This window comes from Notolabrus celidotus, chromosome 14 (genome assembly GCF_009762535.1).
Source record: "Notolabrus celidotus isolate fNotCel1 chromosome 14, fNotCel1.pri, whole genome shotgun sequence".
In the NCBI taxonomy this organism is placed as follows: Eukaryota; Metazoa; Chordata; class Actinopteri; order Labriformes; family Labridae; genus Notolabrus; species Notolabrus celidotus.
Genome location: NC_048285.1, coordinates 12,717,445 through 12,744,747, shown reverse-complemented (window position 1 = coordinate 12,744,747; position 27,303 = coordinate 12,717,445). Strand labels below are relative to the sequence as shown.

At 42.5% G+C, this 27,303-nt stretch overlaps 2 protein-coding genes and 11 non-coding genes across 21 annotated transcripts in view; 1 reads left to right on the top strand and 12 right to left on the bottom strand.

The window, feature by feature from the left end:
- Positions 1–27,303, top strand: part of LOC117825947 (cytoplasmic dynein 2 heavy chain 1) — a 140,373-nt gene that overhangs the window by 58,341 nt on the left and 54,729 nt on the right. For 5 of the 6 annotated variants that reach the window (XM_034701947.1, XM_034701945.1, XM_034701944.1 and 2 more), the window contains 5 exons: positions 4,188–4,253; positions 4,353–4,403; positions 4,483–4,536; positions 5,324–5,455; positions 6,895–6,967. In XM_034701947.1, the coding sequence (XP_034557838.1) occupies positions 4,188–4,253; positions 4,353–4,403; positions 4,483–4,536; positions 5,324–5,455; positions 6,895–6,967 (376 nt within the window). Of the gene's footprint in view, positions 1–4,187; positions 4,254–4,352; positions 4,404–4,482; positions 4,537–5,323; positions 5,456–6,894; positions 6,968–7,158; positions 7,705–27,303 lie in introns of those variants that run through there. The other variant, XM_034701948.1, reaches the window with a different exon arrangement.
- trnam-cau lies at positions 8,911–8,983 on the bottom strand. Its single transcript has one exon. It is a non-coding gene; the product is annotated as a tRNA-Met (tRNA).
- trnam-cau lies at positions 9,410–9,482 on the bottom strand. Its single transcript has one exon. It is a non-coding gene; the product is annotated as a tRNA-Met (tRNA).
- Positions 9,909–9,981, bottom strand: trnam-cau. The gene has a single exon. It is a non-coding gene; the product is annotated as a tRNA-Met (tRNA).
- On the bottom strand, positions 10,836–10,908 carry trnam-cau. Its single transcript has one exon. It is a non-coding gene; the product is annotated as a tRNA-Met (tRNA).
- Positions 11,334–11,406, bottom strand: trnam-cau. Its single transcript has one exon. It is a non-coding gene; the product is annotated as a tRNA-Met (tRNA).
- Positions 12,323–16,130, bottom strand: LOC117825948. 4 transcript variants are annotated; one of them, XM_034701950.1, is made up of 7 exons: positions 15,451–16,130; positions 15,156–15,362; positions 14,682–15,038; positions 14,505–14,575; positions 14,164–14,403; positions 13,735–13,980; positions 12,323–13,507 (listed from the first exon to the last, which is right to left on the bottom strand). In XM_034701950.1, exons 1-5 carry the CDS (start codon positions 16,115–16,117, stop codon positions 14,269–14,271), a joined length of 1,437 nt encoding a protein of 478 aa, XP_034557841.1. In that variant the 5' UTR covers positions 16,118–16,130; the 3' UTR covers positions 12,323–13,507; positions 13,735–13,980; positions 14,164–14,268. The 4 variants fall into 4 exon arrangements, with proteins under 4 accessions (XP_034557841.1, XP_034557840.1, XP_034557842.1 ...); XM_034701949.1 differs by having other exon boundaries at positions 12,325–13,501; XM_034701951.1 differs by having other exon boundaries at positions 12,325–13,501; positions 14,526–14,575.
- Positions 23,859–23,931, bottom strand: trnam-cau. The gene has a single exon. It is a non-coding gene; the product is annotated as a tRNA-Met (tRNA).
- trnam-cau lies at positions 24,844–24,916 on the bottom strand. The gene has a single exon. It is a non-coding gene; the product is annotated as a tRNA-Met (tRNA).
- Positions 25,337–25,409, bottom strand: trnam-cau. The gene has a single exon. It is a non-coding gene; the product is annotated as a tRNA-Met (tRNA).
- Positions 25,829–25,901, bottom strand: trnam-cau. Its single transcript has one exon. It is a non-coding gene; the product is annotated as a tRNA-Met (tRNA).
- On the bottom strand, positions 26,321–26,393 carry trnam-cau. The gene has a single exon. It is a non-coding gene; the product is annotated as a tRNA-Met (tRNA).
- Positions 26,814–26,886, bottom strand: trnam-cau. Its single transcript has one exon. It is a non-coding gene; the product is annotated as a tRNA-Met (tRNA).

The following is a 27,303-nucleotide window of genomic DNA, read 5'->3' as shown; positions in this document are numbered from 1 at the left end:
GTTATTAGCAGAGAGGAAACATCAGACTACATTATCAGTGCTCCTGTCAACTCCCCTATCTGTGCACCAAAGGAGATAACTTCGGGAGGGTGGAAAGAAGTGGAAGAGAGGGGGTCAAACGAACAGATAAAGGTGGAAAATAAGCAAGAGTAGGCAAAAATGAGGAAAGTATAATTGCTAAAGAGAAGGAGTGGTTGATTTATAAAGAAAAGAAGAATCAATGTTAGAAAATCTTGTGATATATCTATCTTGGGGAAAAAGAACCAAAGAAGCCAGCCCCATATTTTTCAAATAGCTTTATTTTTTTTATCACAGTGGCAGCCACTTAAACTTCTGTGTATTAGTGTTAAATTCCAGCATAAACACAACTGATTCAGCTTAATAAGATATTGACTGGCCATGGCTAGACACATCAAAGCTGTGAAAAATAATCTCTACCACATATTGATTGTTGAGCCTCTCATGAGCAAAGATTGTTTCTTTATTTATCTGTTTTTTTTAAGTATATGCTTTTCCAGCCTTCACCAGTTAAGATAACAGTTTTTCAAATAGACTGTGTGAATAAACTCTACTCCTGCTGCAATGAGCTGAGGTTGTAACTTCACCATGTCAAATAAACACGTTGCAGATGCAGTGACACGTGCTGTTTGTCACTTATCTGATCCTTGCATAGCACCTACGCAAATTGTTCTGGTTTTGGATATGTCTGTCAAAATCCATTGAGAGCACACAACTGTAACAACCTAAAAGTTTCTCTTTTTGACACACTGGTGTACACTGGAGGGCTGTACACGGAGGAGATCATATTTTTGGAGCAGTAAGAGGTGAACCTTCAAAAATTTAAAACAACATGCTTGTGTATCTGGGTGTCCTCCTTGTCTTTACATTGGTGTCTATGTGCTCATCCCTTTTATATTATTTCTTTGTGTACGCCTTTGTGTGGGGTGGGAGCTACAAGCACTCCAGAGGTTTGGTGTCAGTGTGAGAATTGTTTAGTTTGAGTTGTGGTGCTCAGTTGTGACATATTCAAGTTTGTGCTGTCGACTGAGGTTTCTGTCTTGTCTGAGTGTCAGACTCAAAGCAGTTTACAAAACATTCACCAACTTCTGTCTTCATTGCTTTATGTTTGCATCACACATTTATAGATGCACTCAAATAAACACACAGGCTTATATAGTCAAAATATGTTCTCATGTAAAAAACAAACAAACAAGACATAGCGCCATTATTTGTTTGGTCAGTGATAGTGAGAGGCGTTTTCTTCTGATTTTCAGAAGTACAGCACCAAGAGGTGCAGACTGGAATTTAATCTGACGGTTTATTCACAACAGTGTCATGGGTGATAACAGTCTGGTCAAAGAAGGCAAGGCAATGACAATTCAGTGACTTGGCAAAGATAATGGCAATTGTAATGGTATGGCAATAGGATGGTAATAGCAGTGGCAATGGCAATGACCTGTCAATAGCAAAGACTGTAAGTTAGAAGCTCTCCTAAATACAGTTTGAAGAATATAAGGCCTACAATTCCCAAGATAGAAATTACAATTTTTACTTAATCTGTATGGAGCAAACCTTTAATTAGAGAAATGTCAACGTCTGTATATGGTCAGCAGTACATGTTACCTCTGTTCATTAATCTAGCTACAAGTCAAAGTCGCCTCTCTTGTCTGCAGTAGTATTTCTTGACTCTAACTTCTACGTTTACTGCTTGGTCAAGTGAATTCTTTTCAATAGACACAGGCACTTGTTTGCTTTCTGATGAAAACACATACAGAACTATAAAGTTAGTTATAGATTATGAAAGTATATAGAAATACTCAAAAGTAAAACTATCAATCAGTCATATATTGCTCCACTGTTTCCACCATATTTCAGTACAGGGAGTTGAGTTAGCTTCGGGCAAACCCTCCAGACATTGGATCAAGATTCAAAACATGATGAGTGTTGGAAAGAAGGCAAGATGGAGTAGAGCTTTAGTCCAAATGTAGCCTGAAAGTTAGCCTTACTGTAGCTCAAGGTGGTTCTACAGCTGTTAACATGCTAATCGTAATGTTTGGCTACAAACAGAGATATGCTGTGAGTTATTTTAACAATGTTGTCCACCATTTTTCATTAGTTTATTTTGTGCTTGATTTAATTCTTATTTTTCAGAGGAATGTGGGAGAGAAAAGCATTGTACTGTTTTCTTTTTGTTTTTGTTATTAAAAAAGTTGATAGTTTGATATACAGATTGAACAATTTTAGAAATTGACACATACCACATTCTTAAAACCACAACTTATATTTTTATGGTAAATGGACTGTATTTATGTAGCGCACTCTCTAGTCTTTTGACCACTCAAAGTGCTTTTTACATTAAAAGACACATTCACCCATTCATACACTGATGGGCACCAGTGGCAATTTGAATTTAAGTGTCTTGCCCAAGGACACTTTGGCAAGTGGATGGCGAATCTGAGATCAAACCCATGACCTCCCAATTGAGAGACGATGGCTCTACCACTGAGCCAATGCAGCCAGTTACATTCGAAACCTGAAATAGTTCTGAAAAAGTTAATTTGTGTTGGTCTGTGGATGTCAGTGTGGATTATTCAATGTGTGGCCCTCCACCTTAACTGTATCCCATGTTCTGATCTTTGGTTCACAGCTCGGCACAGGGATTTGGCAGGTAATGTGGTTTGTTGTACATGGGTTCCACATGGCTGGGTCTTATTTCTGGAAAAGTACAGGTGTCACAACACTGAACACATTAATATGGTGGAATTTAATACACTATAGTAAAGACAGTTGTAGAAGACAGGCTGGTGCCCTCTTTGTGCTGTCTCTGTGGCTAACAAGGTTTCATTTCATCCAATAATGATTTAATTCAGTCAGCACACCTGAATGAACAAAGCCACTGTGGCGGCAGAAGAGTTTGTCTAAGATAGACAGCAGTCTCCCTCCTGTACCTGCTTTTACAGCAACAATGCCTACATCTGGTGGCAGGGATAACTCTGAATAGCGGAACTTATTAGACTGACAGTCATTTGACTCCGGCCACTTTGCAAAACTCTATATTTAGAAGTATCACTGAATTAAGTTGTCCTTGCTATTCAGTTGTTGGTGGATGAATGGAAATTAACATAAGTATAAATGTAATCACAAACTCAAGCTGGATGTTTTTTAATGTGAATGCTGTTAGGCTCACTTTTTTTTGTTAAACTTGTCAAATAAGCATACCAGTATTGTTATGTAGAGGTAAACTTTAGAGAATGACTAATAATAAAAATTTTTGGGGGCATTTACACCAATTTGCAGTTCAATTAAGGGAGAGGTATTTATGAAAAAATGTGTTTTCTCATTTTGGATATGACAAAAAGGTTATGTAGCTCTAAGGTATTGCTGACAAGCAAACAGCCTTAATTGGCAGTGCTGCAGTACTGGTCAGTGGTTAGGTTTTTTCGTACATCTGACTATATGTCCTGTGTACAATATATCTAACTGTCTTCTGTGTTTCTATCTGTTTTAAATGAGATACCTCATGTGTAATTTTTTAAACTTTTTCTTTCTTTCATTGTTTATTTATTTTACAAATCTTGAATAGAAGTATAAATCTGTGGCTTTGAAGGAGGGTCTAAAATGTGTGAAAAATGTAATTGAACAAGGCTTTCCCTCATAATCCATCCAGTGTGTTAGCACGGGCAGGCATTACATGTGTGTTTATTTACTTTCTGCATTCTTCCTTACTCTCTGCTCTCTGTTTCTCTTTCTCTGAATGCCATATTTACTGTATCCACCAGGGTCATTGTCTTTCTGTTTCTCTCTGTGGGTGGGAGTGGGATAAGCATCTTGACAAATGGATTTCGGTTATCTCTCTTAAACTCTACCAACAGATGAGAAAGAGAGAGAGAGAGAAAGGCATTAAACAGAGTGTGTAGGACTCATTAGACAGTCAGTGTAGTTCTTAAGGTCTTTAGGGACTTTTTTACAGTGTGTAGAATCCCTTTTCAAGCCCTTTAGTTAGACACGCTGCGCTGCATATCATGCAGTGGGAATATGAATATGTTTGACCTCCATCTGGAAGAGATGGAAACATTTTGTGCTCCACCGTGACTTTATTTGTTGTTGTTTTTTGAGCAGGGCAATGTTGCATACGAAATATTCCTTAAATGTATCAAATTCTCTCTACCTCATTAACTCTGTTCCAGGCTGACCAGTTGATGTTTGCTACGCACTTTGTGAAAGGCATGTACCCTGAACTCTTCCTGGAGAGTGTAAGTACCTCTTTGGATTGACAGTCTTTCAAATGTTAGTATTTAATTCAGTGATATATCTTTGGAAATGCCACATATTGATGTTCCCATGTGCTGTAGGAATGGGAAGTCTTCACCGGATCCATCGTAGGAGAAATGTTTAAGAAAGAGGTAAGAGCAGCCTTTGTCTGAAAATGAGAGAGGACTAAACTATTTCTGTCTTTGACTCTCTTTCCTTCTTTCTCTGCAGGAGTTACCTTCTTGGGTTGACCCAGAGAGACAAGCAGCAGTGGCCATTTTTAAAGTAAAAACAGTGACATGCATACCGATGACACAAGCATACATACTCAGCACAATATACAGTAAAATCATTATCACACTGTCCACTGCATATGCAAGGAGGAAGTAAACCTTTACAAGTATAGATTAGGGGCTTGTGTCCACTAACAGAGTTTTTTTGCTGCAGTACCCACAACCTTAATGTCAGAGCACTTCTCACTGGCACTTAATGTTGCTAGCATGCTAAAGTTGGCTCATGGCAAATACTTTGACAAATGCTATAAATGCTTAATATTTGTTTTATTCCAAATACATTTTATGACAATTTCATAAAAACAATGGAAAGGAACTGTGTTCTGGTTGCAGCTAACACCTGGAAATTATACCCTTGTAAATATGAGTCTGATTGTTGTTTACAAACTTGAATCTGAAGATCCCCCCCCTTCTGGACTTGAAGGGACATTGACAAGCATGCCAGTGTCCCAAAAGTTGAACTACCCAACCAAGAGTACTGTGAGCGCAGTGACAAAATATCGCTGACACTAAAGGTGCATAGGACACTGAGCACTGAAAATATTGAACTCTATTGGTTTTGTACAGAAAGTGCAGTATGTGCAGCCAGCTAAAAAATGCTGTAAGTTGACACAGGCCCTAATGTATAGTTTCTCCAGCTACCATAAAAAAAAAAAAAAGAATCATAACTTAACGACCTCTAAAGCAGTCCTTACAGGGCTCATAATCTGATCTCTTGATCCAAGCCTTTCTAAGACCTGTCTTTAACCTTTTTACCTTTTGTCATCCCTCTTTTGCAGTCTACATTCCCCGCCCTGTACCAGTCACTGTGTTTGAGTGACTCAGACCTTTGGCTGTCCTTCTCGCAGAGCTCACAATGTGAACAGGAAATCCCATCATCAGTTGCCAAGAAGATTACTCCCTTCCAGCAGGTCAGCTTTCAATCAAAACCAGTCATTTCATAAGCCAAATGAAACAGCTTATTATTATTTACACAGTTCATTAACAATAAACATTTAATGTATGTACTGGTTTTTCAGATCATAGTTTGTTGTTTCTCTGTAAGTCTGTAGATTTCAGTCAAATCTGTGGTAAAATCAGCTCATGGGTGAGAGACAAGGATTTGGCTTCAAGCCAGGAATAAGCTTGCTTTTAACAGTAAGGTGTGGAAAATATGTGTTTTTTTCCTTCCCTGAAGTGATCAATATGAAAGTTTTAGTAGCGGCACTTCCCATCTCTACACAAAACTATTCATCCCTAGATAGTTTTTGATAAATGCTCCCCTGAAAAACAGTTAAAATGTTGTATTACTTTGCCAATTTTTATTTTCAAATGTATCTTTGTGTGATATTTATAACTTACTTCACTACATTATAAACTCACATTACACAGAGAAGCCCTAATTTTGCCTAGTTATGGCATTGAAGCATACACCGCAAAGGAAAATGTGCAGTTTCCATGATAATGACTCATTAAAAATGTTGCCGTTTTCATCCTCCTGTAAAAAAAGAAGACTAGATCAGCATAAGGGATTTTCTAAATATTGTTAACTTTTGGTTCATCTGGATGTCACAAAGAATCTAGATGTACATTTAAAAGTTTTAACTGTTTTCTTGAATAATTGAAACTATAAAACTAAACATTGTAAAGAAGAGGGCAGTTTAATGGAAGCAAAAATTGTTTGGTTGAGTCTTAAAAACATCCTTTTACATGTGCTGTGAGCAAAACAAGAGCCATTTCAGTAAAGTATGCACACCACAACCCTTCAATCAATGGATTCACTCATATTATCTGAGTAAAGTGTTCTCAGTGATGCTTTTACAAAAAGAGCTCCTCAGTGAATTTAACAGTGGGTATCCAAATTATACTCCCTTTTTTTTAAAGCTCCTCTGAGGAGTTTTTAGTTGGTAATGAAACTGACTCAAACTGATACCATCAGTGCCAAGATCTACTTTCACATTAGCTTGTTACTGCTGCCAATGCATCAGAGTTAGGGAAAGTAGGTTAAAGAGGCCAGAGGCTGGATTTGAACCTGGGCCAACCACTTCATGGGCACGCAACTTAACCATTAGGCTAAGTCTGCATCCTAGTGCTATTATTCTGACATAATGACATGCACTACGCATTACATTTCTTGAAACCAGCAAAGTTATACTAAAAACGAATTTACTTTTCTTGATGGAAAGACAAAAGTTAAGAATATATTTCTCATTATGTAGGATCATTTTCTGCCTTGTAATTTGGAAGAACTTATCTGAATGTAACTATTTCAGTTTGAAACGGTTTGAAATATTAAATGTTTAAATATTAAGTGTCAGTTTACAGTGTTTCCTTCTTCCTCAGTTCATCTTTTTCTCTTTTCTCTCCTCAGCTGTTATTGGTGCAGGCAGTCAGACCAGACCGACTACAGAGTGCCATCGCAGCATTTGCCACACAGGCCCTGGGTGAGTGTCCCATACTGACCCTCATTGTGATTCAATCATTATTGCAAGTGGGCTTGAGGTAAATCCAGGATTTCTGTATTCTTGTTGCGTAAAATACACAAAAGAGACAATTTATTATTATATATATTATATACAGTTTCCCAACAGAAAACAGAATCACATTTGCAACAAATCACATTCTTGTCCTGCAGAAAAATAACCAATCTGAAAATGGATTTCAACCTTATTGATTGGTTTTGTATCAACCCTTGTTTCCTCCTACTCAGTCAGACCAAGATCCTTACAATTTGATCTTGCTTTTAACATACTGTTACATTTATTTCCTGCCTATTGAATTATCTGGAAGATTTGAAGGTAAACAAACCAACACATGTATTGGCTGAAATGATTAACTAAAGTTGACAAATTTGAATAAAATCCGTATCAGTTTAGATTGAGGCTCAGCAAAATCTTTGTCCTTCTGAATGTGAGTGCAATTGCTCTGAGTAATAAATTGCCAACATCACACATGACTAGATATTCTTTTATCTCGTTGACTCTACTTCATGTGTTGACTTTACCGCTGTCCTTATTCTGCTACATATAAATACTATTTTCACAAGCACCTCCTGCATTTACAAAGTATCCTCAGACAAGGCTTTTATTCTACATCTCTGAGCCATACTTTAATCATCAAATATGCTTTTTTTCACTCATGATTATCCTCTCCACCTTTCTCTTTCTGGTTCTTTCATCTCTGTGAGAATGCCAGCATCTTTTAGTTAATGCCACATATATAAATAAACACACACTTCTATCCCTTCCCTGTTCTCGTTGTCTCTTTCATTCCTACACAGAAATAAACACACATACAGTATAATCATGCACGTAGACACGCACGCAGGCAAGTACCCACGCACGCACGCACGCACGCACGCACGCACGCACGCACGCACGCACGCACGCACGCACGCACGCACACACACACACACACACACACACAGAGATGATGCTGCAAGAGAATAGTTAGTGTTTAATGAGCCTAATCATTCAGTCCAGATAATCCTAATGGTGTGTTGGCTTCTTACTGCACTATCTGGGACCCTGCTAATTGGTGTCAGGTGAAACTAATACGCAAATGTTTATGTATGTGTTTAAAATCAGTCATCATCAGTTGTGTGAGCTGTTTTGACATAGCAAGGAGAGGTGCACCCATCAAACAATGTGACCGGGATCGGATGACTAAATACAAATTCATCCGATATTATACCTGCCTAATATTTATATACACAGGACTTTTTAGAACACATGGGTATTTTTCACATCACCATTGAGCTTGTCCTGAACACTCACATGACTTGTGGTGCGTATCACCTCAACCAAAACTTGCTTGTGTACCTAATTTTCCTTCATCTCTTGTGTTCCATGGACCTATTGAGTTGGTAGTGATGCCACTGTTTTTGGATGTATTAGCCACTGCATTTACCACTTCTCTACTTCATTGTGTTGAATGGTGCGCTGCCTACTGCGCCAACAAGGCTTGCAATGTATGGATAATGTCTCATCCAAGCATCTTCTCACACTTGCAACGTGCTCTTCAATTTATTGTAAAACCTTTACACCTTTGCCAATGAGGCCATGATAGCTTGAAGGGCTTCTACGAAGATGAACAAAAGCAAGCAACCTTGGTGCATACGGCACCATAAATCTTTTTTTTTTGTGCGGCACGAGTATTATTCTCATCACATTTTAGCATGCTGTGAAGACTCACAGGATGTGCGGTGTATTACCCTCAATGCACTACCCCAACCAAAGCTTTCTTGTGTACCTAATTTTCCTTCATCTCTTGTGTTCCATGGACCTATTGAGTTGGTAGTGATGCCACTGTTTTTGGATTTATTAGCCACTGGATTTACCACCTCTCTACTTCATTGTGTTGAATGGTCTTTTGGCTTTAAAACACCTGCCCCGTGTGAGGTTCGAACTCACGGCCTTCAGATTATGAGACTGACGCGCTGCCTACTGCGCCAACGAGGCTTGCAATGTATGGATAATGTCTCATCCAAACATCTTCTCACGCTTGCAACGTGCTCTTCAATTTATTGTCAAACCTTTACACCTTTGCCAATGAGGCCATGATAGCTTGAAGGGCTTCTACAAAGATGAACAAAAGCCAGCAACCTTGGTGCATACAACACCATAAATCTCTTTTTTTTGTGGGACACAAGTATTATTCTCATCACATTTTAGCTTGCTGTGAAGACTCACAGGATGTGCGGTGTATTACCCTAAATTTGCAATACCCCAACTGAAGCTTTCTTGTGTACCTAATTTTCCTTCATCTCTTGTGTTCCATGGACCTATTGAGTTGGTAGTGATGCCACGGTTTTTGGATTTATTAGCCACTGCATTTACCACTTCTCTACTCCATTGTGTTGAATGGTCTTTTGGCTTTAAAACACCTGCCCCGTGTGAGGTTCGAACTCACGGCCTTCAGATTATGAGACTGACGCGCTTCCTACTGCGCCAACGAGGCTTGCAATGTATGGATAATGTCTCATCCAAGCATCTTCTCACGCTTGCAACGTGCGCTTCAATTTATTGTCAAACCTTTACACCTTTGCCACTGAGGCCATGATAGCTTGAAGGGCTTCTACAAAGATGAACAAAAGCCAGCAACCTTGGTGCATACAACACCATAAATCTCTTTTTTTTGTGGGACACGAGTATTATTCTCATCACATTTTAGCTTGCTGTGAAGACTCACAGGATGTGCGGTGTATTACCCTAAATTTGCAATACCCCAACTGAAGCTTTCTTGTGTACCTAATTTTCCTTCATCTCTTGTGTTCCATGGACCTATTGAGTTGGTAGTGATGCCACGGTTTTTGGATTTATTAGCCACTGCATTTACCACTTCTCTACTCCATTGTGTTGAATGGTCTTTTGGCTTTAAAACACCTGCCCCGTGTGAGGTTCGAACTCACGGCCTTCAGATTATGAGACTGATGCGCTTCCTACTGCGCCAACGAGGCTTGCAATGTATGGATAATGTCTCATCCAAGCATCTTCTCACGCTTGCAACGTGCGCTTCAATTTATTGTCAAACCTTTACACCTTTGCCACTGAGGCCATGATAGCTTGAAGGGCTTCTACAAAGATGAACAAAAGCCAGCAACCTTGGTGCATACAACACCATAAATCTCTTTTTTTTGTGCAGCACGAGTATTATTCTCATCACAATTTAGCTTGCTGTGAAGACTCACAGGATGTGCGGTGTATTACCCTCAATGCACTACCCCAACCAAAGCTTTCTTGTGTACCTAATTTTCCCTCATCTCTTGTGTTCCATGGACCTATTGAGTTGGTAGTGATGCCACTGTTTTTGGATGTATTAGCCACTGCATTTACCACTTCTCTACTTCATTGTGTTGAATGGTGCGCTTCCTACTGCGCCAACAAGGCTTGCAATGTATGGATAATGTCTCATCCAAGCATCTTCTCACACTTGCAACGTGCTCTTCAATTTATTGTAAAACCTTTACACCTTTGCCAATGAGGCCATGATAGCTTGAAGGGCTTCTACGAAGATGAACAAAAGCAAGCAACCTTGGTGCATACGGCACCATAAATCTTTTTTTTTTGTGCGGCACGAGTATTATTCTCATCACATTTTAGCATGCTGTGAAGACTCACAGGATGTGCGGTGTATTACCCTCAATGCACTACCCCAACCAAAGCTTTCTTGTGTACCTAATTTTCCTTCATCTCTTGTGTTCCATGGACCTATTGAGTTGGTAGTGATGCCACTGTTTTTGGATTTATTAGCCACTGGATTTACCACCTCTCTACTTCATTGTGTTGAATGGTCTTTTGGCTTTAAAACACCTGCCCCGTGTGAGGTTCGAACTCACGGCCTTCAGATTATGAGACTGACGCGCTGCCTACTGCGCCAACGAGGCTTGCAATGTATGGATAATGTCTCATCCAAACATCTTCTCACGCTTGCAACGTGCTCTTCAATTTATTGTCAAACCTTTACACCTTTGCCAATGAGGCCATGATAGCTTGAAGGGCTTCTACAAAGATGAACAAAAGCCAGCAACCTTGGTGCATACAACACCATAAATCTCTTTTTTTGTGGGACACAAGTATTATTCTCATCACATTTTAGCTTGCTGTGAAGACTCACAGGATGTGCGGTGTATTACCCTAAATTTGCAATACCCCAACTGAAGCTTTCTTGTGTACCTAATTTTCCTTCATCTCTTGTGTTCCATGGACCTATTGAGTTGGTAGTGATGCCACTGTTTTTGGATTTATTAGCCACTGCATTTACCACTTCTCTACTCCATTGTGTTGAATGGTCTTTTGGCTTTAAAACACTTGCCCCGTGTGAGGTTCGAACTCACGGCCTTCAGATTATGAGACTGACGCGCTTCCTACTGCGCCAACGAGGCTTGCAATGTATGGATAATGTCTCATCCAAGCATCTTCTCACGCTTGCAACGTGCGCTTCAATTTATTGTCAAACCTTTACACCTTTGCCACTGAGGCCATGATAGCTTGAAGGGCTTCTACAAAGATGAACAAAAGCCAGCAACCTTGGTGCATACAACACCATAAATCTCTTTTTTTTGTGCAGCACGAGTATTATTCTCATCACAATTTAGCTTGCTGTGAAGACTCACAGGATGTGCGGTGTATTACCCTCAATGCACTACCCCAACCAAAGCTTTCTTGTGTACCTAATTTTCCCTCATCTCTTGTGTTCCATGGACCTATTGAGTTGGCAGTGATGCCACTGTTTTTGGATTTATTAGCCACTGCATTTACCTCTTCTCTACTTCATTGTGTTGGCATTGTGTTTGGCTTTAAAACACCTGCCCCGTGTGAGGTTCGAACTCACGGCCTTCAGATTATGAGACTGACGCGCTGCCTACTGCGCCAAGGACTGCGCGTGCGTCTATCTATACTGTCAATAAATGCGCAACACAAACGTGAGATCGCGGGTTCGATCCCGGCTCTTTTCTGACGCATACTATCATGTACGTCACATAAACCTGAGATCGTGGGTTCGATTCCCACCCCTTCCTCACTTATCTTCATGTAAGGCCTTCATGTAGAAGACTAAACAGACCAAAGACATGATTAATGTGAGGATAATTATTATTAATAAATATAGTCTGAGTTGTACTAAAGCTCTAACTTGTAGACATTAAAAGTTTCAGAATATTTCTGTGAAGGTGTAATTTAAATTATCATAGAGAAAGGAGGAATGATGAATAATTAAAAAACAGATGATTTAAAACAGTTTTACTCACTTATAAACAACCACATTGATAATATAATAGGAATATTTACAACAACATTATTAATAATACTTACATATACACACTTTTACACTGTTTAATGCTAAGCAAAAAGCAACAAAGTAATAATAATACACAACAAGCAACAATGTAAAAATAACAATACTAATACACAACAACATTGATAATAATAGCAATATTTACAACACTATGAATAATATATGAATTATAATAATATAACACAAGGCCTATTAAATCAAAACTAAAAACTATTTACAGGAAGAGAAAAAAAATGGACATCATATTACAATACTGCCCAGTAATAATGATAAGTCTCTTTAACTCCAACTTTCTGTAATACTTTTGGAAACAAACATTTTTTAAAGCATATTTGGCTGCAGGAGATTCACTCTTACTGTTAGAAAGTATTTCAGCCACAACCATGCTGCAAGTTAGGACATCACAATTCTATTTAAATACAGTTTAAAAACCCTCCTGAGACAAAACAATGTTTATGTGCAGTTATTCACAGGGAAACTGACACATAGTTAGGACTGTCAACTTCTTTACCGTCAAACAAAGTTTTCTTGATCTGAAATCTGAGTTGTGCCTAATTTACTAAGAGGCTGGAGGGTCGTTTTGGCTCTTTTTCTTTTTCCCGTAACCTCGCTTCTCCAGCTCAGTCCTCCATTCATGGTACGACTGTGTCTCCGTCTCTTGACAGTACCAATTCCCGAAATACTGCAGGTGCGAGGGTGGCTTCCTTTCTTTTGTGCACTTTCTGCAAAGGACCACATCTGTCTTGACGTACTTCCTCGTGACCGTCCCAGTGAGATCCTGCGCTTGCTTTCTCTTACGATACTGTTGTGTCGTGTAAGGTACATCTTGACTTGGTGGTGGGGGTGGTGACAGGACTGAAGGTGATTGGAGGTTTAAAAACATCATCTGCGATGTTCCAGGCACAGACGGAAGTATAAAGGGGAGGGGGACAGGTGGAGCTGGTGTAATGAGAGGGAGGGTCAGTCCTTGGGAGATGGTTTGGGGTTGCACTCTCCCCTTAAGCTTTGCCTCCCCAGCAGTGTTTGGGGGAAGGACAAACAGGTGTGGCTCAGCCAACGTGCCAGAGTGCAGGGCTGGCACTTTTTGCATGGTGACAGGAAGTTTGTCAGGCCCAGCCATGGGTGCATTTGAAGCAGAGATGCCCTGCTTCAAAATGTCCTGCTCCTGTGACCTGCAACGCTTGCTGTACCTGGGGAAACACAAAAACAATATTCAAACGATGGTGATTATTTGCTATCTGATCTGATCATAACTGATGCAGCAGCATGACAACTGTGTCCTGTACTATAGCTTTTTGAAAATGACTATTTCATTCAGATCTACATTCCATTTGCTGAGCGAGCCATCGTTATGAAAACTGATTGCTGCTGCTCCAAATATTTAAAGTGTGTAAATGAGGCATGCACATTTACTCACCATTGTGTGACTGTGGCAGCATTTACTTCAGGGAGCTGAATTGTGGTTTCACTCATCACCCTGGAATTGGTGATTATGCACTCCCTGATGTTTTTGTAAGAATGAGCCACCATTGTGAATCGTGACACTCTCACTCCTTCACAGCGCACAGCACCCTGGTACATTCCGCAGAGTCTCGTGAAGACTGCCTCCACCACTCTGTTGCAGTCCGGCCACTGTGCGGGACTATGAGCTCCGATGAAACACCTGAAAATAACAACAGTATACATTTAATTAATATAAGATGGTCTTCAATGTGATCCTTACCCTCTTTGTATTTTTACTGTTCAGTGCATTCTCTTCTTGCTTATGTTTTACTATGTGTTAAGAGATACATTTTTTATCAATCTTGCATAATTTAGTCCTCTGGACTTTTTCCATTCAACACACCTTTTGGTGCTCTCCACACCTGGTGCCACAATCTTTTTTGTGGCTCTGAATCGTCCTTTTTGTAAGGAGGCTTGATGACGGGCTTGATAGACTGTTTTTTTTTTGTCATATTCCCCTAATGCCTGCCACAGGGTAATGACCTGGGCACACTCGTCTCCACTGGTCTTTGAGGCCAAGCAAAAAATCTGCAAGGTCCTGAACTGCTCCATACCCCTGGATATTGTCAGGTCCAACAGAATCCTAAAAAGAAAATGTGTTTTAGAAGTTATGGTTGCAGGAATAAATGCAGTAAAACATTTCAGAGCACTGCCAACATAAACCAGATTTTGTTGTAACTTTACATTTAAAAGAGTGATTCTTATGTCATGTGAAGTGGAGTCGACTGGTGCTGAAGACACCGTTACCTGGTCCACTGGGGAGACATGAAAAAGTTAAAAATGTAGCTTACATTTTTTCATTCTGTAGAGTAAGTGTGTCAACAACAACAGAAATCAAATAAATTCCATGGTAAGACTCACAGTCATCTGGCATCACTGAGGGCATCACTGGCATCAACTGAGCCGGGACAGAAGTGCTCTCAGGAGATGGCCATGGTGCTGGAGGAATCACAGACACTGATGGGACAGAGCTGGTTGCTGGAGTTGGAGTAGGTGTCATCACTGGCACTGCTGAAGCTGATGCTTGTGAGGCGGAAGCAGGTGTTCGCTCTTTTTCAAAGGTGGGCACAGTGATGTCTTGAAACTCCTCAGCTTCAGCACAGTCTTCCTCCACCTCCAGAACCACATCAGCGGTCTCTGATTCCTCGATGGCCAACTTGTAGTCCTGGAGAACCTTCCCGGTTTGTTGGTAGAGGTATTCTACCCCAATAAGCTCTTCTTTAATACATTAAAAAAATGACCACAATTAGATAGCATATGAGAACATTATATAATGAATCAGTGGTGAAAAATAACTGGTAAACCTATAAAAAAAAACACAACATCATGACGTACCAGTGTATTTTGTTGGTTCGACGTAGGGGACGATCTTTTTTCCCAGAACCTCCTCTGCAAGAACATTTGCAGCATGTCGGAGCAGGTGGCTGTAGGAATACGGCTGCGGCTGCCCATCAGTGGTTGCTGCAACAGCCCGGTCCTCATTCCACCTTGCAAGGCCATGCAACAGATAGGCTTGGAAGAAGGTGTCACTTGCAAGCGTGCCTTCAAAACAAATTCAAAAATGTAAAGAAAAAAACCACACAGACATAAAGCAACAACAAAGTCACTTCGGGAGAATTCATACGTTTACCTGGGATGAATCTGTTCAGATGCAGGTGAAAAGACTCCAGCGACGTGGACCCTCTGGCACAGCGGTAAGTTGGCAGACGGTGCCCTCCCTTCACCAGGGTTCCTGTCTGCGTGTACAGCTGTATACCTGGAGGATCCTGGATGCATGCAACATGCTTCCTCTGGGACTTCCAGATCTCCTGCATCCGAGCCGAGTTGATAAGAGGCACTCCCAGTGTGTTTCGACCAGCAGCTCCGTCAAAGGCCTGGATGTGGTTTTCGATCAGAACCTGAGTCTCCCTCGTCCCACGTGTTGCTCTTCTGCAATGTAGGGCTAGCTCGCTTCTGCTGATGCGACGCATCACATCGGCCTCCGATGGTCTCCTTCGGTCAGCTTCCATCTCTGCCTGCTTTGCCAGCTTCAGGGCCTTGAGGTCATCCTCGTCCCACATAAAAATACAGTGGCTGAGGCGACTCATGAAGGTTGCATACAGCTGATGGGAATCTGTTGTGCAACCCACAGCTATCCTCCGCATGAAGTGCCAGATGTCAAGCCGGATGGACATCTGCTCCCACTCTTCAAACTGCCTCCTCAGAAGAGTGTTGCCACAGCAGTCCCGGTCGACATACAGCACCTCAGGAGGTGCCACCCCAGCCACTCTGTATCTCTTAACGAGACCCTCGATCATTGGCCCGAGACCAAAACCCTTCACTGGCAGTCAGGACGGAAATGACCACCTGCCCGTACTCATTTCCGACATTGGTTGCCCAGGTACAGGTACCGTAGCTAGATCCCGCAAGCTTCCGGGCTACCTTTTTGGTGGAATCCATTTTCAGGATTCGGCCATATTGAGAGGTGATGGATGCCTTTATCTTCTCGAGCCTTTGCAGGACATCCTGAGCATATACCTGCATCAGCCATCTGTGTTTGGGGACAACAGGCATCGGAGGTGCTTCTTCAAATGTCAGAGGAAGGATCAGGCCTGATTTCACAGCGCTGGCCATCCCCTTGCAGTCTGTGAGGTATTGCACAGTTTTCTGCAACCACAACTCAGCGTGACGCTCTCTCAGTTTCCGCTGGACCTGGCTGCTGCTGTTTCCCAGCCCTCTCTGACGCATCAAGGTCGCCACCTCCATGTCGCAAGCCAGTTTTGAAGTCAATATGCACGGAAATTGCACTCTATGACCAATGTCCAGCTGGGAGACGATGCTATGGCTCCAGCTGATCACTTTTCTTTTGCATGTTTTACATGCCAGGTACTCAGATGCCATAAAATACACACTGCCCACTCCCACCACCTGCCTGATCTTCTGGTGCAAGCCGGCCGAGGTCAAAGGTTGTCTGGAGCAGTCTGCATGCGGACAGGTGAGCTTTACTTGCCACACCTTACGCGGCATCCAGAGAAGAAGTGGGTGACCAAAGTAATTCTCCAGTGGGGGAGAATTACTTATCTTCAGAGGGACCTGTGGAGGATACTACCAAAGCTTATCCACTGCCCCTGGGGTGTCCATTTGAAAAGGGCTTTGGATATCCACCTTTGGTCAGCTTCAGGTAAGGTGTGAATCCAGCCAGCTGGAAGACAGACTCTTTGTGCTGGAAGTAAAAAGAAAAGAAAAGCAAAACAAATAAATAAATAAAAACACAAGTTAACATATTTCAATACTAGCAAATTTGGCAGTGGTAACTATTATTGTCACAATTGAGGTAAACTAAAAGGAGGAACCAGGTGCAGATTTTAAAATTGAAATGATTAAATAACAAAAACTGAGATAGACAAACTAAAACTTACTTTAACAAATCCACAGAAAAAAAACAAGAGGAATAAGAACACAGGAAAGACAAACAATGATCCAACAAGGGACAGGGAAAGAGAGGAACTAAATACACAGAGTAATCATCACAGGTGTGAACACAGGACACAGGTGAAACTAATGAGGGTAATCACAAAAGGAGGGAAAAAACACAAGGGCATGACGTAAAACTAAAACTGGAGACACAACGATTCAGGACTACAAAATGAAACTGACAATTATATTGTCTGTGAAATAAAGGGTAAACTTATGTGCCACTTGTGCCTCCTCCCACCTAATTACCTCTGCCAGCAATGTGCTGTCATCCAGTTCAGAGGACACATGTGGGTAGGCAAGTGAAGAGGGACCAGCTGACACAGGCGGGTAGGCAAAGGCGGAAGAGGGACCAGCTGACACAGGCGGGTAGGCAAAGGCGGAAGAGGGACCAGCTGACACAGGTAAGCGGGCCAGGGTGGAGGAGGAGGGACCAGCTGACACAGGTAAGTGTGCCAGGCTGGAGGAGGGACCAGCTGACACAGGTAAGCGGGCCAGGCTGGAGGAGGGACCAGCTGACACAGGTAAGCGGGCCAGGCTGGAGGAGGGACCAGCTGACACAGGTAAGTGGGCCAGGCTGGAGGAGGGACCAGCTGACACAGGTAAGCGGGCCAGGGTGGAGGAGGAGGGACCAGCTGACACAGGTAAGTGGACCAGGCTGGAGGAGGGTGGTGTGGCTGCTTTGGACACAGTCCTTTTCACAAGAGTAGGTGATGGCCATGCAGGGGCTAAAAATAACAATGAAATAGGACTAACAAGTTAACATCACAATAATGTAGAGATAATTTAGAATTATAAAGTTTATTTTGGACAGTGAGCCCAAGAGACCACTGGGTGGTGCCATTTCTTTATGTAGAAGGCCTGTGAGACATTTGAATTTGATTTATCTCACTCTGACTCTTAGACTAAACAGTGATGCTATATTACTGCTTATGAATTTGTTTATAGTTCAAAATATTTCCTTCAAATGCTTAACACAAATGAGCCTACACTAATTAATGTTTGCTTACAAGGTTTGTCTTTGAAGGGGGAAATCAGCCTTTTCACATGCTTGGTCAGGCTCTGCTGGTCAGGCAAGTTCCTCCTGACCAAAAGGGAGCGGAGAGAGGAGGTGGACGCTGGATGCTGGCTGGAAGGACCAGGCTGGATGGTGGGAACATGCTGAGCAGTGTGAGGGAGCTGGGTAGTGGCAGTGTGATGCACAGGAGGAGTGAGCTCAGAAGCTGCAGCATACTCACTGGTGTGACAGAGTTGGGTTGCAGGAGCAGGCTGAGTGGTGGTAGTGTGCTGGGTGGAGGCAGGTGGTTGGGGAGTTTTAGAGGCATATTGCTCTTCTTTCATGGCAATTGCAATATTGCCAGAGGGAAAGAGCTCCATGTACTCTCGAAAACACATTTTACTGTTGGCATGGTCTTGTGTGTCCTTACTTCCTCCTGTGGGGTCTCTCCTCATAGCTGCCACCAGGTAAGCAGCATACCCTAGGGCATTTTCGGCAACCCACCGGAAAGTTTGCCCACGAAACACACCGCACTGAATCTGAAAGAAACCCAGCAGGTACTTTCTGTTCGCTGGATCGCCTTTGCTCTTAATTAATGCTTTTTTTGCATTAGTAAGAACCAGCTCTGGAGACATGGGTTTAACCCATGGCTTTCCTTTATTGACAGCCTTGACATTTGCTGCTTCCAAAGAGTCAGTCAAGTTTAGACTGCCATCAGCGCGTCTCCTGAAGCGTGGTTCCATCTAAATTTGAAAAAAAAGAAAAAAAAAAGTTCACTAACAGAGAGAGATATAAGTATCAGAGCTGTGATTAAATGGATACAACATGTGGAAACGCATCATTATCATCATTATTATCGCCCCCCAGCTGTGTAGATCATAATTACTCCCAGTCTTATTCAACCACCACCACCACCCACCTTTTGATGTTGATTTTATATTATGCTCTGTCTATGTGCATTCTCTTAACAGGCTCAAAATCTAAGATAATATCCCACAAACACTCAGAGATGTTACAATGTCATTTAGCAGACGCTTTTATCCAAAGCGACGATACAGTACAGATAATGATACATGCTATCAAAAGCAATATGCCATTTAAACCTGGCAAGTCTGGTCCTATCTATTACGTCGCAATTCAGTTGTTACTAGAAAGAAAAATGAAAAGGGGAAATAGGCAATCTCGGACCGTAGCGTTACTGTACCGCTACTGTACTGAGGTAGGAAAGCCCAGGACATTAGTGTTTGCCCCGTGAAAGGGACTCAATGTTGGAAAGCGCGGAGATAAACTGACTTCAAGTAGCATCGATTGTTGGTGGAAAGTCTAAAAATCAATCGCAGACTAAATATCTGGCTAATCTAATCAAACAGAACAAAGAAAAAGCAACCATCTCATGTATTAAAGACTCTACAGGTAAACCTCTCCACAACAACAATGAAATTAATGACGTGTTTAAGGAATTCTATAGAAAACTATACACATCTGACCTCAACCCAAGTGAAGACGGAATTAATCAATTGCTTAACCCAATTAAACTTCCACAGCTCGTAGAAGATCAAGCAAATAATTTAGATAGACCCATATCTCCAGAAGAAATTTTTCACGCCATCAATAAAATTCCAAATAATAAAGCTCCTGGTCCTGATGGTTTCCCTATCGGATTCTTCAAGCACTTTTGGGAAACCATATCTCCGCTCTTTATCCGTATGATTACAGAACTCACAACCTCAGCCATAATTCCTTCAACTATGAACACAGCAATGATAACTGTACTTTTAAAACCAGATAAAGACCCAACTAGCCCATCCAGCTACCGCCCTTTATCACTAATTAACACAGACATTAAAATTTTTAGTAAAGTACTCGCATCCAGAATTGAAGGTGTTATCCCATCCCTCATCCACCCCGACCAAACAGGTTTTATTAAAGGACGTCAATCATCTGACAACACCAGGAAGCTATTTAACTTAATGCAATTATCACAACAAAAAGACACAGAAAGTGTAATATTATCATTAGATGCTGAGAAAGCTTTTGACAAAGTCAACTGGACATTCTTATTCCTAACTCTAAAAAAATTTGGATTCAAAGAGACATTTATAGGATGGATTAGAGCACTTTACACTTCACCAATGGCCACTGTCACCAATGGCCACAGAAAATAGAAATATAAGAGGCTTCCAAACATCTACAACAGAACATAAAATAATTCTTTACACAGATGACATACTACTCCTATTAAAAGACCCCCAATCCTCCCTCCCAAAATGCTTTAATATAATCGCATCATTTTCAAAAAAATCCGGATACTCTGTTAACTGGTCTAAGTCCACAATCTTACCAAACAAATTAGAAGAAAAAAAAGTAGCAGCACTAGCTTCCAATCACCAACTCAGAACAGGGAATATCAAATACTTGGGCATTAATATCTCCCCCAAACTGTCTGATTTGTTTAATCTAAACTTCTTACCTCTCCTACTAACAGGACCTACGCCGTTGGTCTAACCTCCCTTTATCACTATTAGAAAGAATATCATCAGAAAAATGTCTATCCTTCCTAAAATCAATTATTTATTCACAATGATTCCAGTCACACCAAATAACTCCTGGTTCAAAGCAATTAACTCGGCAATAACCAAATTCTACTGGAAAAATAAAACACCAAGAATAAAACTTACTACTCTCCAAAAACCCAAAGCCCAAGGCGGACTTGAATCCCCTGACTTTGAGCTTTACCATCTATCAAGCCAATTGAAATATTTGATACAATGGCACAGAAAATGTAATTCCTCCTGGCTTGATACAGAACAAGCACTCTGTGGGGACCTTCAACTAGCCGACCTTCCATTTATCACACAAAATATAAAAAAACACCAGTGTTTCAAAAGTATAACAATAGCAACGACCCTCAAAGCTTGGTGGAAAGCTGTTAAAATCACAAAGTCTCAACAAATTGCCCCATCCCTCCGCTCTCCCATCTGGAAAAACCGGTGGAGGCAGGGGAAGGGTCCATTCATTGGCCTGCCTTTCCCTTCTGGTCTCCCCGGTTGGTTTTGGCCCTCCTCTAGCCGGCTGCACCTACTCTGCCCGTGCGGCCTGCGGCGGGGGTTGGATTGGGGCATCACGTGGTGCCGGGTTCCCCTCCCTGGCTGTGGGCTCCCTGCCTCCCTGTGGGATACTGGGGGGAATTTCGGGTCGGGTGCCACGCCCTGCGGGGCGGCTGTGGGCCTTGTCCATCGCGGGGTGGGGCTGGGGGGGTAGGGGACTGCTGGAGTGCCACCGCCCTGGGGCCCCCTGAAGTGGGCTTGCTGCAAACGGGCCCTGCCTCTTTTAACGCACTACTTTCCACCCCCCTATTTTAATGCACCTCACTAGATACTGATATAGGTAAAGACATAGGGTGGGGGGTGTGGGTTGGGTGGACCGGTTTTATACTGGGGGGGGGTGGGGCAGATTGTGGTGCGGTAGTGCGCTACGGCTCTCCCCCCTCTCTCCCGGCCCCCCATCCGCCCCCTCCTATTTTAATGCACCTCACTAGATACTGATATAGGTAAAGATATAGGGTTGGGGGGGCAGGTTTTATACGGGGGGGGGGGGGGGGGGGCGGCGGATTGTGATGCAGTAGTGCACTACGGCTCTCCCCCCTCTCTCCCGCCTCCCTTCCTGCCCCCCCTATTTTAATCCACCTCACTAGCAAACATACATACAACAAAAAAAAAACAAAAAAACAAAAAAACAAACAAAACAAAATTCAAATCATATGACACATACACAGTTCAGGTTTGGCGGGGCCTTAGTGTTTGGCTCGGCCCTACTCGTTGGGGGTCCATCAGGGCTGGGTGGGTGGCTAGTGTCCCTGTCACCCTCGGCCCCCCTGCTGCCCCCTCCCCTGTGGGGGCCTGGTCCGCGGCTGCCCTCAGGGCCGGGTTTCCCTGGGGTTCCCTCGCGGTCCTCTTTGGGGGGTGTGGTGGTGCGCAGCTGGGGGGGTGTTACTACGGCAGCCATTGGGGTGTCCCTCCATGCCCCCGCGGCCTGGTCCATCAGTCGTAGGGCGTGGGTGGGGGGCGTGGCTGGGGGGAGTGGTCGGGCCGTCTGGGGGGGGCGGGGGGGATTTTTTTTTTGGCATCATGGTGAGATGGTCCCTCTCCATCTAAGTGTGTTAGGTCTCTCTCTCCTTCTCTTTCCCTGTCTCTTTGTATATCCTTATGTAATCTTTCTTTCACTTTCTCTTATTTTTAATTTTTTTTGGCCCACCTAGGTGTGCACGCCCTCTTTTACAGAACATGATATTAGCTGCCAATAAAAGATAGGCCAGAGTTCTAAGAGGGATGGTGATGGTCGCATGCACACAGTCACAAGCACAGAAGAAAAATGTTTCCTTTCTTTTCTTTTGCTGCAAGAATAAATTGCATCAATATTTGACAGTTTGTGACAAACATGACACAAACCAGAAATATATATGCAGACAAGAGAAAAATAAAAAAAATAAATAATAAAAAATAAATAAAAATAAAAATCCATCGCAGGTAGCTATCTAGTCATTACTTGCCGATGTCATCAGCATTACGAGACGGCAGGTTTGATCTAGTCTTTACCGCTATCACCGTCATTAGGAAGCGGCGCGGAGATTGCCATCGGCGGCACAGTTCCCCGGCACATCCGACGATAAAACTGACTTCAAGTAGCATCGGTCATTAGTGTGAAAAGTCTCAAAATCAATCGCGATCGGGAAAGTAATTTCAGCTGTCATGTTATGCCGGGTTGGTTGGTGAAAAGACAGGTAGCTACCTAGTCATTAACTGCTGTCACCGTCATTATGAGACGGCAGGTTATTCCTTACATTGTATTGAATGACTTAAGTGGACGATAGCTAGCCAGAGAAAATGTCGACTTACCTCAGAAATGCAGAAGAATAGGAAAATGCTGATTTCCGAAGTGACGTTCTGCTGGATGACAATTGAATTCGAGGCGAGCTGCAATGTCGAGTAGAAGTCTTCACTGATTGGTCAATTCCTGGTAGCAACCGGGGCAAATCTTGGTAGCAATACGGGCGCTGATTGGCCATCGTCTCCAAATCTTGGTATATTCTTGGTAGCAGGGAGCAACGTGATTGGCTGTCACTAACAAGAATAAGCTCGATTTTCATGTGGCAGGGGGCGCCAACGAGGCTTGCAATGTATGGATAATGTCTCATCCAAGCATCTTCTCACGCTTGCAACGTGCTCTTCAATTTATTGTCAAACCTTTACACCTTTGCCAATGAGGCCATGATAGCTTGAAGGGCTTCTACAAAGATGAACAAAAGCAAGCCACCTTGGTGCATACGGCACCATAAATCTCTTTTTGGGACACGAGTATTATTCTCATCACAATTTAGCTTGCCGTGAAAACTCAAAGGATGTGCGGTGTATTACCCTCAATGCACTACCCCAACGAAAACTTCCTTGTGTACCTAATTTTCCTTCATCTCTTGTGTTCCATGGACCTATTGAGTTGGTAGTGATGCCACTGTTTTTGGATTTATTAGCCACTGCATTTACCTCTTCTCTACTTCATTGTGTTGAATGGTCTTTTGGCTTTAAAACACCTGCCCCGTGTGAGGTTCGAACTCACGGCCTTCAGATTATGAGACTGACGCGCTGCCTACTGCGCCAACGAGGCTTGCAATGTATGGATAATGTCTCATCCAAACATCTTCTCACGCTTGCAACGTGCTCTTCAATTTATTGTCAAACCTTTACACCTTTGCCAATGAGGCCATGATAGCTTGAAGGGCTTCTACAAAGATGAACAAAAGCAAGCCACCTTGGTGCATACGGCACCATAAATCTCTTTTGGGGACACGAGTATTATTCTCATCACAATTTAGCTTGCCGAGAAGACTCACAGGATGTGCGGTGTATTACCCTCAATGCACTACCCCAACGAAAACTTTCTTGTGTACCTAATTTTCCTTCATCTCTTGTGTTCCATGGACCTATTGAGTTGGTAGTGATGCCACTGTTTTTGGATTTATTAGCCACTGCATTTACCTCTTCTCTACTTCATTGTGTTGCATGGTCTTTTGGCTTTAAAACACCTGCCCCGTGTGAGGCTTCGAACTCACGGCCTTCAGATTATGAGACTGACGCGCTGCCTACTGCGCCAACGAGGCTTGCAATGTATGGATAATGTCTCATCCAAACATCTTCTCACGCTTGCAACGTGCTCTTCAATTTATTGTCAAACCTTTACACCTTTGCCAATGAGGCCATGATAGCTTGAAGGGCTTCTACAAAGATGAACAAAAGCAAGCCACCTTGGTGCATACGGCACCATAAATCTCTTTTTGGGACACGAGTATTATTCTCATCACAATTTAGCTTGCCGAGAAGACTCACAGGATGTGCGGTGTATTACCCTCAATGCACTACCCCAACGAAAACTTTCTTGTGTACCTAATTTTCCTTCATCTCTTGTGTTCCATGGACCTATTGAGTTGGTAGTGATGCCACTGTTTTTGGATTTATTAGCCACTGCATTTACCTCTTCTCTACTTCATTGTGTTGAATGGTCTTTTGGCTTTAAAACACCTGCCCCGTGTGAGGTTCGAACTCACGGCCTTCAGATTATGAGACTGACGCGCTGCCTACTGCGCCAACGAGGCTTGCAATGTATGGATAATGTCTCATCCAAACATCTTCTCACGCTTGCAACGTGCTCTTCAATTTATTGTCAAACCTTTACACCTTTGCCAATGAGGCCATGATAGCTTGAAGGGCTTCTACAAAGATGAACAAAAGCAAGCCACCTTGGTGCATACGGCACCATAAATCTCTTTTTGGGACACGAGTATTATTCTCATCACAATTTAGCTTGCCCGAGAAGACTCACAGGATGTGCGGTGTATTACCCTCAATGCACTACCCCAACGAAAACTTTCTTGTGTACCTAATTTTCCTTCATCTCTTGTGTTCCATGGACCTATTGAGTTGGTAGTGATGCCACTGTTTTTGGATTTATTAGCCACTGCATTTACCTCTTCTCTACTTCATTGTGTTGAATGGTCTTTTGGCTTTAAAACACCTGCCCCGTGTGAGGTTCGAACTCACGGCCTTCAGATTATGAGACTGACGCGCTGCCTACTGCGCCAACGAGGCTTGCAATGTATGGATAATGTCTCATCCAAACATCTTCTCACGCTTGCAACGTGCTCTTCAATTTATTGTCAAACCTTTACACCTTTGCCAATGAGGCCATGATAGCTTGAAGGGCTTCTACAAAGATGAACAAAAGCAAGCCACCTTGGTGCATACGGCACCATAAATCTCTTTTTGGGACACGAGTATTATTCTCATCACAATTTAGCTTGCCGAGAAGACTCACAGGATGTGCGGTGTATTACCCTCAATGCACTACCCCAACGAAAACTTTCTTGTGTACCTAATTTTCCTTCATCTCTTGTGTTCCATGGACCTATTGAGTTGGTAGTGATGCCACTGTTTTTGGATTTATTAGCCACTGCATTTACCTCTTCTCTACTTCATTGTGTTGAATGGTCTTTTGGCTTTAAAACACCTGCCCCGTGTGAGGTTCGAACTCACGGCCTTCAGATTATGAGACTGACGCGCTGCCTACTGCGCCAACGAGGCTTGCAATGTATGGATAATGTCTCATCCAAACATCTTCTCACGCTTGCAACGTGCTCTTCAATTTATTGTCAAACCTTTACACCTTTGCCAATGAGGCCATGATAGCTTGAAGGGCTTCTACAAAGATGAACAAAAGCAAGCCACCTTGGTGCATACGGCACCATAAATCTCTTTTTGGGACACGAGTATTATTCTCATCACAATTTAGCTTGCCGAGAAGACTCACAGGATGTGCGGTGTATTACCCTCAATGCACTACCCCAACGAAAACTTTCTTGTGTACCTAATTTTCCTTCATCTCTTGTGTTCCATGGACCTATTGAGTTGGTAGTGATGCCACTGTTTTTGGATTTATTAGCCACTGCATTTACCTCTTCTCTACTTCATTGTGTTGAATGGTCTTTTGGCTTTAAAACACCTGCCCCGTGTGAGGTTCGAACTCACGGCCTTCAGATTATGAGACTGACGCGCTGCCTACTGCGCCAACGAGGCTTGCAATGTATGGATAATGTCTCATCCAAACATCTTCTCACGCTTGCAACGTGCTCTTCAATTTATTGTCAAACCTTTACACCTTTGCCAATGAGGCCATGATAGCTTGAAGGGCTTCTACAAAGATGAACAAAAGCAAGCCACCTTGGTGCATACGGCACCATAAATCTCTTTTTGGGACACGAGTATTATTCTCATCACAATTTAGCTTGCCCGAGAAGACTCACAGGATGTGGGGTGTATTACCCTCAATGCACTACCCCAACGAAAACTTTCTTGTGTACCTAATTTTCCTTCATCTCTTGTGTTCCATGGACCTATTGAGTTGGTAGTGATGCCACTGTTTTTGGATTTATTAGCCACTGCATTTACCTCTTCTCTACTTCATTGTGTTGAATGGTCTTTTGGCTTTAAAACACCTGCCCCGTGTGAGGTTCGAACTCACGGCCTTCAGATTATGAGACTGACGCGCTGCCTACTGCGCCAACGAGGCTTGCAATGTATGGATAATGTCTCATCCAAACATCTTCTCACGCTTGCAACGTGCTCTTCAATTTATTGTCAAACCTTTACACCTTTGCCAATGAGGCCATGATAGCTTGAAGGGCTTCTACAAAGATGAACAAAAGCAAGCCACCTTGGTGCATACGGCACCATAAATCTCTTTTTGGGACACGAGTATTATTCTCATCACAATTTAGCTTGCCGAGAAGACTCACAGGATGTGCGGTGTATTACCCTCAATGCACTACCCCAACGAAAACTTTCTTGTGTACCTAATTTTCCTTCATCTCTTGTGTTCCATGGACCTATTGAGTTGGTAGTGATGCCACTGTTTTTGGATTTATTAGCCACTGCATTTACCTCTTCTCTACTTCATTGTGTTGAATGGTCTTTTGGCTTTAAAACA